Source organism: Sycon ciliatum, chromosome 1 (assembly GCF_964019385.1).
Source record: "Sycon ciliatum chromosome 1, ocSycCili1.1, whole genome shotgun sequence".
NCBI classification, from domain to species: Eukaryota; Metazoa; Porifera; class Calcarea; order Leucosolenida; family Sycettidae; genus Sycon; species Sycon ciliatum.
In genome coordinates this window covers 49,166,439-49,179,919 of record NC_088643.1, presented here as the reverse complement: position 1 = coordinate 49,179,919, position 13,481 = coordinate 49,166,439, and the positions used below count along the sequence as shown (strand labels likewise).

At 46.2% G+C, this 13,481-nt stretch overlaps 1 protein-coding gene across 1 annotated transcript; it reads left to right on the top strand.

Annotated features, from left to right (window-relative positions):
- The first annotated feature begins 10,178 nt into the window (after positions 1–10,178).
- Positions 10,179–11,834, top strand: LOC135805071 (uncharacterized). Its single transcript, XM_065319066.1, has one exon. It carries the CDS (start codon positions 10,179–10,181, stop codon positions 11,832–11,834), a length of 1,656 nt encoding a protein of 551 aa, XP_065175138.1.
- Positions 11,835–13,481: the final 1,647 nt, after the last annotated feature.

Genomic DNA, 13,481 nt, shown 5'->3' with positions numbered 1-13,481 from the left:
CGGCCTAGCGCGATACAGTCATCTGGCACTAACATGAACAATGCATGCTAATGCATGGTAGATCAGCTCAGAGAGGCGACGGTTTCACATGGGTACCGGGTTGTAAACCGGAACGGACTAGACCCGGGTGCTCGAATGAGAGACAGGGTACCTACTTACTTGTAAACTTATTCCGATTTCGTTTAGTTTTCACAAATACCATCAACATACGGCCCGCTAACGGCATGCCAAATTTCAGCTCTGCGCGGTAAACGGTTTTTGAAATACTCGCGACCCACTTTTTGTTGGGTCTACAATAGTCCTTGATTCGAGGATGTGGGTCCACGGTACGGTGCTGCCAAAGACCTGCTGAATCTGCGGCTCCACTGACCATCTTGCTCTCAAAAACGAAGTAGTAAGTAATTAGTTACTACTCCCTGCCCTCAACTGCCATACCAAGCGTAGACGATGGTAGACCCGTGTGCTTGAATCGGAGACGATCTGACGAGTTTGCTGTTTCTGATTCGAGCACCCAATTTTCAAGTAAAAAATCCGAAGGAAATACGACTATTTTACTTCGTGCCGTAGCTTGTGTTGTAGCGCACCCAGGTTCTGAATTCCTGCTAGGTGGGTCAAGCCAGACTCTCTTCCCTGTTCCATCGCCTCTCCAAAAGTATATATAGCAATAAAAACTGCTTTATGGCAGTTTTCTAAAAAAGGTTATTGTGTTCTAGTCCATGGACCCCGTCTAAAAAGTAAGAAATTAACGAAATGTGATAGCCGAAAATTAAAATTTCACACAAAACCTCACAATAATCACGACACTTGAAGATCTAATAGTACGGCTTTCAACACTTGTTTATTCCGACACTTGTACTTGTACAAGTACATGTACTGCGCCAACATGCTTGCATGTGAAAGAGGACCACGAGGGGAAAAGGTCGTCTCGCATCCTGTGTGTGATTATTGTGAGGTTTTGTGTGAAATTTTAATTTTCGGCTATCACATTTCGTTAATTTCTTACTTTTTAGACGGGGTCCATGGACTAGAACACAATAACCTTTTTTAGAAAACTGCCATAAAGCAGTTTTTATTGCTATAATTTCTTTTGTTTTTTGGCTAAAGGATATTACCGGTATTATTTTTATTTTATTTATTTTACTAGGGTGTTTCCCACAGACCTATGGTCTTCTTACGGGAGCCCCTAGAAAGGTTAAGCATGAACGAACAAATGGGCGATAATCTGTACAAGAGCGAACAGTGGAAGGCAGCATATTCCACCGATCAGAACCTATAATTGTGTCACCAATGGAATGCCCTAAATGATGGCCTAAATGTAGCGACTCTACATGTTATTATTATTATTATTTTATTTTACTAGGGTGTTTCGCACAGACCTATGGTCTTCTTACGGGAGCCCCTATGGCTATGTACATGTACGTGTATCATATCAATTTGCATTGATGTGCAAGCCTTTTCTTGCAGAAAATGGAACTAGTCTTGCATACATGTATTCATGTTCTTCTGCAGGGGAATCATATGAGTAGTGGCGGTGATACTTTTTTTTATACGCAGGTCATTCTGTGGATGTTGCAGAATTCCATGACTCTGTCATAAAATTGTCTTGTGTTTCAGAAAATTCAGATGTCCACACCCTAAATCACATTTGCATGAGAATTGTAACCAGGTGCGTGCCGCAGATGTTTTTGTTGATTCTGTGTTTATAATTGTAGTCATGGGTTGTCGTGATAAGGTCATCCGGCATCATATTGTAGTGAAATCGTAATCCTGTTGATGTCGGTAAAACTTTTGGAAGCAGTTCAATGACTTCAAAGTGTTACAAGTCCACGATTATCTAAAACAACACAGCAAAGTAGGAACAATAAACATGTATTAAAATGTAAACAAATACATTGCTGAGTCCGACACCTCGTTCCAACAACTACACTGATCCTGAGGATATAAGGGGCAAGGATATATGGTTGGAGGTACTGAGAGATAAACAAGGCACTCCATAATAATAACATGTTACACGACTTTGGGGGAGTATGAATGATATCCAGTCAAACCTCTTTAGGACGAACATCAAGGGACCGATGGCATTTGCTCTGTGAGTTTGTCTTAACCCTATTTTTATAACGAGTGAATACAATTATTTCTCCAATACTGCAATAGCGACACGAATAGATTTCTTCTACAGCGAAAGATTCTAAGCCAGACCAAACCATTGACTCGTCTTTTATGAAACAAATGAGTCACTGAACCTTTCTTTAGCAACATGACGGCAACTGAAACAACAACAGAGAAAATACGATACATGTACAGCACATTCTTGCAGGTACAACAAACAGATTGCAGATCGTAATTCTTGCTCTACCGGCACGCAACTTTATTTGGGGCAGTGCAATCTCGGCGGTACTCACAAATCAAACAGCCCAGACTCGAGTAAACAAATCCAATCGTACGAGATTTTCACGACTGCACCCATTGGCTTGTTTCGTATGAAGCAAACAAGTCACTGAATGCATGAACCTCTCCATAATGGAGATTTTCCCTGATATGCGAATTTATTTTGCATACTATTATAAACGTTAGTACTCGGCCAATGCGTCCTTGAACCTTCGCCTCCAGATTGGGAACTGCCAACGATGCTATGCCACTGCAAAATTCAGATTCTACCCCATGATCGGAGCACGGAATCCCGGAAGCAATCATGACCAGTGCCTTACTTGTAACGTACCAATGTACAATGAACATGAGTACATGTATTTCGACAACACATCTAAGCCTTACCGTCAAGAAGGTGAACTCGCGTTCTTCGCACACTGTTGGCAAGTGCAAAGAGATACGAATGGATCTATTAAATCCGAATAAAATCAGCACACGTTTCCGTAAATGAAAGGGTGAGCATAAGCAAATGATTTGAAGGAAACTGGTCAACTCAGAGATCACCTGTCATTGAGTATTCCGTAAAAGGAGGCCTCGACAGCAGAAAAGCTAAATTTAGAAAAGAGATCCTGTCAGCTTTTCCATTATTATTTTATTGTATTCCACCTAAAATCAGCACACTTTTCGTAAATGAAAGAGTCAACACAAGCAAATGAATCAAAGGGAACTGGTCAACTCACCTGTCATTGAGTAATATTCCGTGAAAAGAGGTCTCAGCAGAGCCGAAGCGAAATAAGCCAGGACACGAAATATCCGAAACAGCTCATGCAAGAAGCAGTTCCAAAGAAGGAAGTTCCTCGCGCATGCACATCCGAAAACGGACTGCATGCACGGCATGCAACACAATGTCTGCCGTGCACGTGCACAGCACGCGGCTACCACCCGTTGGTAGATCTAATACCGAGCACCTTACGTAGAAACTTACGTAGCATAGCGGTGTCGTTTTTTCTGCCATGTGAACACAATAATAGAAAAGCTGACAGGATCGCTTTTCTAAATTCTGACATTGTTGAGATTTACAGATGAGAAATTGCACACCTCTCAAATCGTTTCTAATTCGAGCACCCGGGTCTACGATGTGTTTTACTCCGAGCCAAAATGTGATGGCTCTGCGATGACCAGAAAGGCAGAAGCGCCATATTATCATTATTAGGGCTCAAACGATTAGTCCGATTAACCGGTTGCAGACCGGTTACGAAGAATTAACGGTTAACCGATAAAGATAACGGTTACGCAGTAACTTTTCAGTCAATTTTTCAAGTATCAGGTCGTTGCAAAGTGTGCACTTTCGCGGGCTGTCGCACGCGTACGCAATTTCTGGGCTGTCAACTCGGTCATATCTCATTATCTGGTCTCTTGGTGTGAGAGTATGTATGAATGAGCATGCAAGAGAATGTACGAGTTTGCGTTGTACTGAATAGGGTACATTTTTTGAATGAGTATAGTCAAATATACGGTTAAAAAAGAGTCCGCAGGATTGCCGTGGCTTATAGGTTATAACCGGTTAACCGACCGTTAGCTTAGCAGTTAACCGTCAGGGGTAAAACCGTGACCGTTTGAGCCCTAATCATTATGGTACCGAGCAGGTGAGTTTTTGACGTGTTGCTTCGCGCACTGCGACTTGAGTTTTACGACTTTCGAAAAATCAACTTCTTGTCGCAGGTAAACCTCTCGCCAATAAAGCACTGCATACCAATCGAAACTAATGGAAGCACACACAAGGCTTATTGTTACTCTGTACTGGCCGTCGTGGAGCGATAGCCCTAATTTCAGACCCAGAGTGAATTTGACGTGCACCGTCTAAAACCTGTCCGGTTTGGAGCCACCTCTGATTTGAAGCGAAAAATTGGGCAACTTACTTGGAGGCAATGGGTCAACACAAAGGAGTGGCTCAGTTCGATTGACTCTGGCCTCAGAGCAAACTTCACTGTGACATGCCAGTTTCCTTCCACAAACATTATTTCGAGTGAACAATCAACGCATTTAACGAAGACAACCTCAAGCTCAATACACAGAAAACTGAATATGTTGATGTTACAAGAAACAGCAACGAATGGAGATCAATCAAACTCCTGGGTTCTCTATTGGGCTCTGCAGAAGACGTGGACATGAGAATCTCAAAAGCAAACAGGGCGTTTGGTTCGATTTCTTGGAGACGGCATTCCTTTCAATCCCGACTGTGTATGTTTAACTGCCTCATAATGCCGATCCTTCTATACAATTGCGGATTGTGGACTCTGTCCAAATTGCTGAACGACAAACTGGACAAATGGCAACGGAGGAAGCTACGCGTACTGCTGCAGATTGTCTACCCGCAACGCATCACCAATAACAACTTATACACAGAAACAAAACAATCTCCAGTTAGTGCCACATGTCGGCGACGCAGGCTGCTGTGGTTTGGCCATGTGGTGCGAGAGGGTCCGGAATCCGCCTCGTTCCAAGCACTGGAGCTATCAATCAACACAAACGACATAAAAAAACCCGTGGCCGTCCGCCATTGCGGTGGATAGATACGATTCGGCACGACCTGAAGGCAGCGGATCTCTCCGTGGAGAGCGCTCTCCAAGCTGCAGGAGATAGACTAACTTGGCTTGACACTGTTGACAGATGCGTCGACTCTGCTCCTGTCTAACAGGTTCAGGGAAGATGCGAGCTGTGTTTATTATTATTATTATTATTATTAATCAACGCTGCACGCGCTGATGATCGGTTTGGGTCTATACAAATACACTATTCCGTTTGTTGGACGTGCCGAATTCAGTCCAGGGCGTCGATACGAAGCGTTCTTCGTCGCCGAGAGCCTTTTATGCACAATCCTTTCCAGGATCTTTGAAACAACCGGGAGCAAAGATATAGGGCGGTAGTTCTTAGCAGTTTCGGGGTCTCCTGCCTTGAAAATGGGGCGAATATGGGCCAATTTCAGCATCATCGGAACCTTTCCCATGGCCAGTGACGCGTTCATCAAGATAGTCAGCGACGGGGCCAGGACCTGAGCGCAGTGTCGCAACACATAGCAGGGAATTCCGTCGCTACCCATGGCCTTCCTCTCGTCTACCTTCAGTAGGAGAGCAAGCACTTCTTCGCATGTGGCTGGTTCGAAGCGGTTCAAGCCATCTGCTATGCCCGGTCCCTCAGGTTGGGATAGGACATCAGGTCGCTGCGGATCACTGACAACTGAACTGAATTGGGCATTGAGGGCAGACGCAGTGAGCCGAGTAGGAGTTGACGATTTCTTCCGACCGCAGAGGTCGTTGAGGACCTTCCAAGCTTTACGGGGGTTGGATTGACACGTGTCCAGTAGTTGTGTATAGTAGGATGATTTCAGCTGACGAGCAAGCCGCTTTGCTGCTTTGCGGGCATCTGAAAATGTGTCGTAAAGTTCCGTGTCCGTAGGTTTTCGGAGCCAACGATGGTGGGCATGATTTCGTTCGCGGACTGCATCATGGTAAACGGCCGTTTTCCATGGGGATCTTGTAAGAATCTGATGTCTAGAGCTGGATAAGCAGTGCTCCTGGACAGGAGCATGCCTGTCAAGGAGTGAGGTGACCTTGTCATACCATAGCTGCCACATATCTTCCAAGGATGTCGCCGTGCTGAAGTCTTCTAGACGAGAGTTGACCAAGTCCTGGCAGAGCTGCGGAAAATTTATTCCTCTGGTGTTTCGGCTAGATCTGAGTACTGGCACGGTTGGCATTTCGAAGGCAAGGGTAGCCAAGATGGGGAGGTGGTCACTGAGGCTATGCGGGAGAACGCGGCAAGAGCCCACTGCACCGTCCTCAGCCAACAGGAGGTCTATGGTGGTTCTGGACCCACCACGTCCAACACGCGTCGATTCAGTGACGTGGTTCAAAATACAAAAGTTACCGCAGAAATGTTGAAGATGCGTCAGCTGGGCGGCTCTGGAAGACGATGTGTCGATATTGAAATCTCCGACCAAAGCAATAGGCGTCCCGGCCCTCGGTGCGTGGACTGAGTCCACAGCGTCAGTCAGCTTGTCCCAGTACGAGACCAGCGACCCAGGAGGTCGGTAGACTGTGCCGAGGATTAGTTTACCATTGAGGCCGTGAACGAGGAGAAAGAGAAGTTCAAGATCACCACGAGCAAAGTCCTCTAGCCGAGTAACATGAAGTGAGCTCCGTACATAGGCCGCTACTCCACCACCGAAGCCAGGTCTGTCTTGACGGATAAGTTTATAGTTTGGGATGTTGACAAGGCTGTCCGGGGTTTCTGAGGTCAGGAATGTCTCGGCAAGACACATTATGTCTATGTTGTGCTTATGGATGAATTCCTCGACCTCGTGCTTCTTGTTAAGCAAGTGACAAATGTTGAGGAAACTAATCTGGAGGCCCGCTATCTCAGACTGAGAAGCACTACTAGCACTGGTGATCGGGGGTGGTTGAGATCTAGTACCTAAGCTATGATGATGATGCAAAGGGTTACGGGATTGAGTGAAAAGCCCCGGAAAAAAGGGGGCGGCATTAGGATTAAGGTCAGACATAGGTGAGGATAATGATAAGAAAGTTATAGCGTGGATATACTAGAAGTCTGTGGTCATGCTCGATCATAAGTTCCTGTATGGCTCCAGTGCCTTCTCAGCATTGTTGGCGGGTAAGCACCTGGATCGTGTCCAAGTACTGCGGCTCTGGTGGCTTGAGGGATGTACGGGTGCTCGCCGTGCACCCCTGCCGGCAATCTGCTAGTGAAGCTTGGTACCTACTGTGTCCGGGAGATTTTCATCCAGAAGCTGATCTTCCTAGGCTGGAGCTGCTGCTACTCCTGTGCTAGCCCTCAACCACTGGCGCTCCTACTCGGCTCCAGTGTGGGCCATTAACCACCCTGCCCGATTTCGCACTGTTGCTATTCCACACCGTCAGCATTTAACTCTGAGGTCAGACCTTGATCCCTCCCACCATATGCTATTTGTCTGTCTGCCTCTCTCTCACACACAGATGTGCACGCATACACACAAACACACATGCACACACACACACATGCACACACAGTGACACAAACATACACATAGCCAACTTCTCTGTGTTTGGTGATCATCATCTGTTTTCTGATGTGCAAGCTCACCTCTGATGCCGATTACTTCCTTGCTTAGACCCGGTCTGCTATTAGACCAGTCTGCTCTCCCTTCACTCGCTTGTAAATCCTACGTGTATCGGAGCAGTAAGGTGTGTCACTGCTCCTACTGATGTCATTGTTGTGAAAGCAATATCATCGCCATTGGTGGTAATTTTCCACCGTGCATGAATCATTAACCGAATGAATCATCATCTATGTGCCACGGCCTAACCATCCTCGTAACTCCCCTCATCGTGACTAGTGCTGTACCGTTGAAACCTACTTTGCTTCAGTGTATATTCGCTCCAAAGCTCTTGTTTTGTTGCATAGTGATCTGACGCAGTGTGCTATAGCCTATCGGGTAATATGGATAAGATTAGTACAGTCGGCATCGCCTATCGAGTGACCAGGTACATGTATAAGGATACTAGTACATGTATACCGGCTTAATGATATCGGAACACAAATAGCACTATGTGTGCAATATTCCTTTCTAAGCTCACGCTGTGCGGTGCAGATAGGTCATGTGTCGTTGCCAACTTGCCACATGTGCATGTGCAGCAGGAAGGCACCACATGTCGACTACTACTTATACTGTACAGCAATGTGTGCTTCCATGCATCTACGGCCTTGTGGATGCAATTGAGTCTCACAACCATGTACATGAAATATTGCTTGCGGCATCAGGTGTCAACATACAATGGCTAAATATTTTTCTCGCAATAATGACCGTATTCACCACAAGTGTGTTTATGTCCAGAGCCAACTCCAGTCCTGTATTATTTATGACCATGACAACAAGACTTCCGGGCTGAAATTCTTCTATGACAGGCATGAACACTTGCCTTACAATTGTTCGTGATTGTACGAAGTACATATTCGCTGTTGCATCAATTTTGCACCATTTACATTGTAGTGCCACTAGTGGTATCACCTGCATGCGTATTGAGTCAAACAAGGTTACCTCTGTATAATTATGCTTATCGTGGCTATCAAGAGCTTCGATGCAAATTCCCAGCTGACGAATGGTGTCCAGCTTGTGTTCAGCTCAGCTGGCACTCACAACTCATATCCCTTCTCTCAACGATATCAAAGCTGTGTGAGCGAATAATGTATGACAAGTTGTATGCACATGTAGATCCATATCTCCATCAATCACAGTCCGGATTCCGTCGAGGTGATTCAACAGCCTGGCAGCTACTTCGAGTTGTTCAATCCCTGCATGACAATCGCCATCGCAGCGAGTACAGCCTAGTCTGCTTCTTCAATTTATCTAAAGCCTTTGATACTGTGTGGCACCGTGGGCTGATGCAGTGATGGCTAAGATAGCATCATTCTCGATTCAAGGACGCATACTGCGGTGACTGGAGAGTTACCTGTGTGGTCGCTCACAGCAAGTGAGTATCTCGGGTCAATTGTCCCACCCTGAACGCGTGTGTTCTGGTGTCCCCCAGGGATCAATTCTGGGGCCCCTGCTTTTTCTAATATATGTGAATGATATCGGTGCAATTCCCAACACCTCGCTATGTGCGGACGACACCACTCTGCTGGCTAGTCACCGGTCGCTCCCCGTCGCGTGTCTAGACCTGCAGGTAGGAATAGACTGTGTGGTCAAGTGGATGCGAAGGTGGAAACTCAGGCCGAACTCCGCCAAGACCGAGATCATGTGTGTCGTCCCCAACGCGTCATCAGATGTTGCACATCTTCAAACTTTTATTTTCCATTTCCCCGATGATCCTACCCCGATACCTATAACCTCTCGTCACAAGCACCTTGGCGTTACACTTGATAGCAAATTGGACTGGTCCCACCATTTCCGGAATCTGGAAAAGCGGGCAAGCTCAGTCGTCGGTATTCTTTATGGCCATCTCCCCCACATTTCACCAGAATGCCGAAAGACCTTTTATCATACATACGTTTTGCCTATTTTCTTGTATTGCTGTGTGGTGTGGCGCTGGTAATGGCCTCTTTGCAAAGCTGGAGATTGTGGATCGGCGGATTCTCTGGGCAATACTTCGTTTGCCGCCCGAGACCAACATAGCCGTTCTCTATGAAAATTGCTGTACATTTCCTCTGAAACATTACATTGACCGATCCTCCTGCGTATACATTCACAAAATCAAACTTATCACTGCCCCTCAGCATGTGCAGCATTCCTTAAACTGGTTCAATGAATCCTCAACAAGCCGGAACTCGCTTCGTTTCCCGATTGCAAGAAACAATTCTATGAGCAAATCGCCTGTATTCCTAGCATACCAATTATGGGATTCTCTTCCTCAGCAATTAAAGTCCAGCAACACCCTCAATGCGTTTTAAGCTTGATAAATATACACATACGTCGATCTTCATTTACTAATCATTGATTTCAATTCTCTTTGTGTATTACTTCAAGCTCCAAAGTAAATCATATATGCTACCTGTACAATTCATTTTGGTTTTGGATTGATTTTTATAATTGATTTTGGTTTTGGATTGATTTACTTTTATTTCATTTTCATTTTCATTTAACTTGCCATATTTTGCGTGTGCATTTTTGCCTTCTTGTTCTTTTATTCCATGGCTGGTGACCATGGTGACGCAGCGAAGAGGATGTGCACAGGCAGACACAGCATTCCTGTCGGTTTGACAATGGGAGGAGGGTTGTTATAGATCCTTCACTGAGAGACGACGTCCCAGAGACGATGATCAAATTGCTGTCACGTGGGCCAAAATTTGTTCCAGGACAGAAGTGCACCGTGCGCACAGTCCGTAATGCTGAAGTTGCTGTTGAGAGGTTTGCTTTCGGACACCGCTGGCAGACGGCTATTGAAGAGAGAACGGAACAAGGGACGGCACAGCAAGTGGAGGAGATGGCGCAGGGTACACCGAGGGAGCAGTACAAACCAGAAGGAAAGGAGCAAGTCAGACCATGCAATACTACACTAGACAACGACATCACCCTGAGGAAGCTCTGTGGGACAACACGTCAACCTCCATTGATGGGAAAGGAAGATGAACGCAAGCTACGGCGCATGAAGGATGACATTATGTCGCTCTATGATGAAGAAGCTAAGAGGAACCGCAAACAATCAACGTTCGTACCGCTGTCCCAAGAAGAGAAAGATGAGATTCAACAGCTCAGGGGAAAACATAGTGTTGTCATAAAGCCGTCAGACAAGGGAAAGGGATTCGTCTTGTTACCCAGTACACAATATGATGAGAAAGCCGAAGCCATGCTGGACCAAGAAGCTGACTATGAGAAGGTGGCCATGACGGTGGACAAACTGGATGAGGAGACAAGCCGTTTTGTCGACACTCATCTGAAGAACAAGCTCCCGGAGAAACTGGAGAAGGCAATTAAACCGAGGCACTCGCGGATGCCAAGGTTTTACGGTCTCCCCAAAGACCATAAGGCAGGATTGCCATTGCGTCCCGTGGTCAGTTCTTGCGACAGTCCTACAAGTAACCTTTCGTTGATTGTTGAAAGGATACTGAATCAGCTCCTTATGTTCGTACCTGCTCATCTAGATAGCACCGAAGCCTGCATTGAAGACATCAAGAGGCATCGCCAGGTCCCGGATGGCTGCATCATCGCCTCATTCGATGTAGTGGGCCTCTATTCGAACATTCCTATAGATGAGAGCATTTCGGCCGCTATTACCAAGCTAGAGCAGCATAAAGATGATGTCGACATGCTTGGATTGACGGTTGCGGATGTACAGCTGATGTTGCAGTATGTTCTGTCAAACAACTACTTCGAGTTCAATAGTAAACAGTACCGTCAGAAGCGTGGAATTGCGATGGGGAACCATCTGGCACCTCCGCTGGCCATCCTCTTCATGGATGCGCTTGAGCAGAAGGCCCTCTCGACAGCTACAGTGAAGCCAGATCTCTACAAGCGATATATCGACGACTGCATACTACTGTGGAGACATGGCTGGAAAGGTTTAGCAGCACTCCTAGATCACTTCAACGGACAGCACACTACTATCAAATTCACAATGGAACACTCGGTCAACGAAACTCAGTCAGTGAACTTCCTGGATCTAGCGCTGTCTGTGCGTGGAAACAGCATAGAGTGGGAGCTCTATGTTAAGCCTTCCCACAGTGGTGTCCACCTGTCTTATGAATCATGTCTCCCCTGGTCGTGTAAAAGAGCTGTTGCAACGAACCAATTCTCTCGAGCTATCCGTAACTCGTCAACACCGGAAGCGGAAGACAGGAGCATGTCCATAATTGAAGAGTTGCTCGAGAGAAATGACTATCCACGCACCGAGATAAACGCAGCACGACGAGCAGCCAAGGGGAAGAGACAAGATACACACCCGTCTCAACAACAGCAGCGTGACCGTTGGTGACAGCAAGCGCAGACACAACCAATTCAATTCAGTCATCAAACTGCCCTTCATCAACGACTCACTTGCCGCTCGTGTCTCACGACGTGTTCGAAAGTTCAGTCCGCATGTTCGTGTTGTCTTTGTGTCTGGTCCTTCTTTGAAGGATATGTTGGTCCGATCGTCGAGTGCTGTACGTGTGTGTCCCCGTGAGAAGCAGCGATCGGAGGTGAAGAGAGGGAGAGGTCGACCAATGGAGTGTCGTGCATGTGATGCGAGTATGGTGGATAGTCAGTGTTTAGTCAAAGGTGTTGTCTATTGTATGTCTTGCACATTGTGTGCGGAATTGTACGTTGGTGAGACCGAGCGGCCGGTGAGGGACCGATTCGCTGAGCACTACCGAGAGGCAAGGGCGATGGTGGCGAAGGCTCCCTGGGGCTTCCACTATCGTACCCAGCATCGAGAATCTTTAAAGTCTTCCAACTTTCTGCCCTTCCACCAGGCAAAGATTCTCGGCAGGGAGGCTTCGCTACCATCAAGGAAACTGCTTGAAGCTATCGAGATAAGGAAGCGCAAACCAGCAGTCAATTGCGATAACGGCTGGCGCCTAATTGACTGATTGGATGTCACCGGATCGTCACTGGAATCGACACCCATCTCCTCGAACTACCACTGGACTTTACCACCTGACACAGCACATACACATACTTTGCACATACACCGCTGTCATATACATAGATCGCCTTTAGCATTCCCACACTTGAAAGTGTTCTTGTACGTGCTGTGATAGTCTTACTAGTCTTCTTTCTTCTGTTTAGGTCACCTTACAGGTGATGATTGTAAACTTTAGTGTTAGTGTTAGTGTTAGTTTTCTTGCCAAATTGTGTCTGTGTGTATGTGTGAGTTTTCTCATCTTTCGTTTTGTTTAGGTCACCTTACAAGTGATGATTGTTTAGTTTGCTGGCCTTGCCAATTGTGTCACCACGATGTGTTAGTTCTAGAACATTCATCTGCCTGCATTATTCGTCTTTATATTTCGTAATTTGGCCTCCCCTTCCTCAATGCCCTGATGATGCCCAATGGGCGAAATATTGGCAAAGTTATTTATTTGGTGCAGCTGAGAGCCTGTTGCCGGAATGGCGGTGTTTTCAAGGGCTGGTAGCCCTCATTCATAATATTGGTTGACACCGTACCATGTCATCCATGAATTGAGAATAATAATAATAATATACTCATAATAATTGCGTTCTAGACGACAGATGAGATGTTTCAGCTACAATGTAGACAAAACGTCCGTGTTCAAGAAAGCCGTCACTTCATCTTCTGTCCATCCTCAATAGCACGTTCAAGCAAAAACGTCTGAAACACAGTAGCGACAATCCGACAGCGGCGACACGCCGTCTTCTCCGAATGAGCTTCTACCGTTCTAATTCAGATCCCCCAAAAATGTCAAAATAAATAATAGATTTCCACCAAGCTCGCTAGAATCTTGCGAACCGTCAACATGCAGGCATTTCAAGTGTTCGAGCGTGCGTAGATTCTGCTCAGCGGCTCAAGAACATTCGCCAAGCGAAAAAAAGTCGATGAGAAAGATGTAATGGTGGACGAAATTACGAAAATCGGAAGAAGGTATTCGACCCAGTTCGACTATCCTGGACTGGATTGGCAACG

Coding starts and splice junctions, on each gene's coding strand:
- LOC135805071 (XM_065319066.1), top strand. CDS start 10,179: ATGATCAAATTGCTGTCACGTGGGCCAAAATTTGTTCCAGGACAGAAG.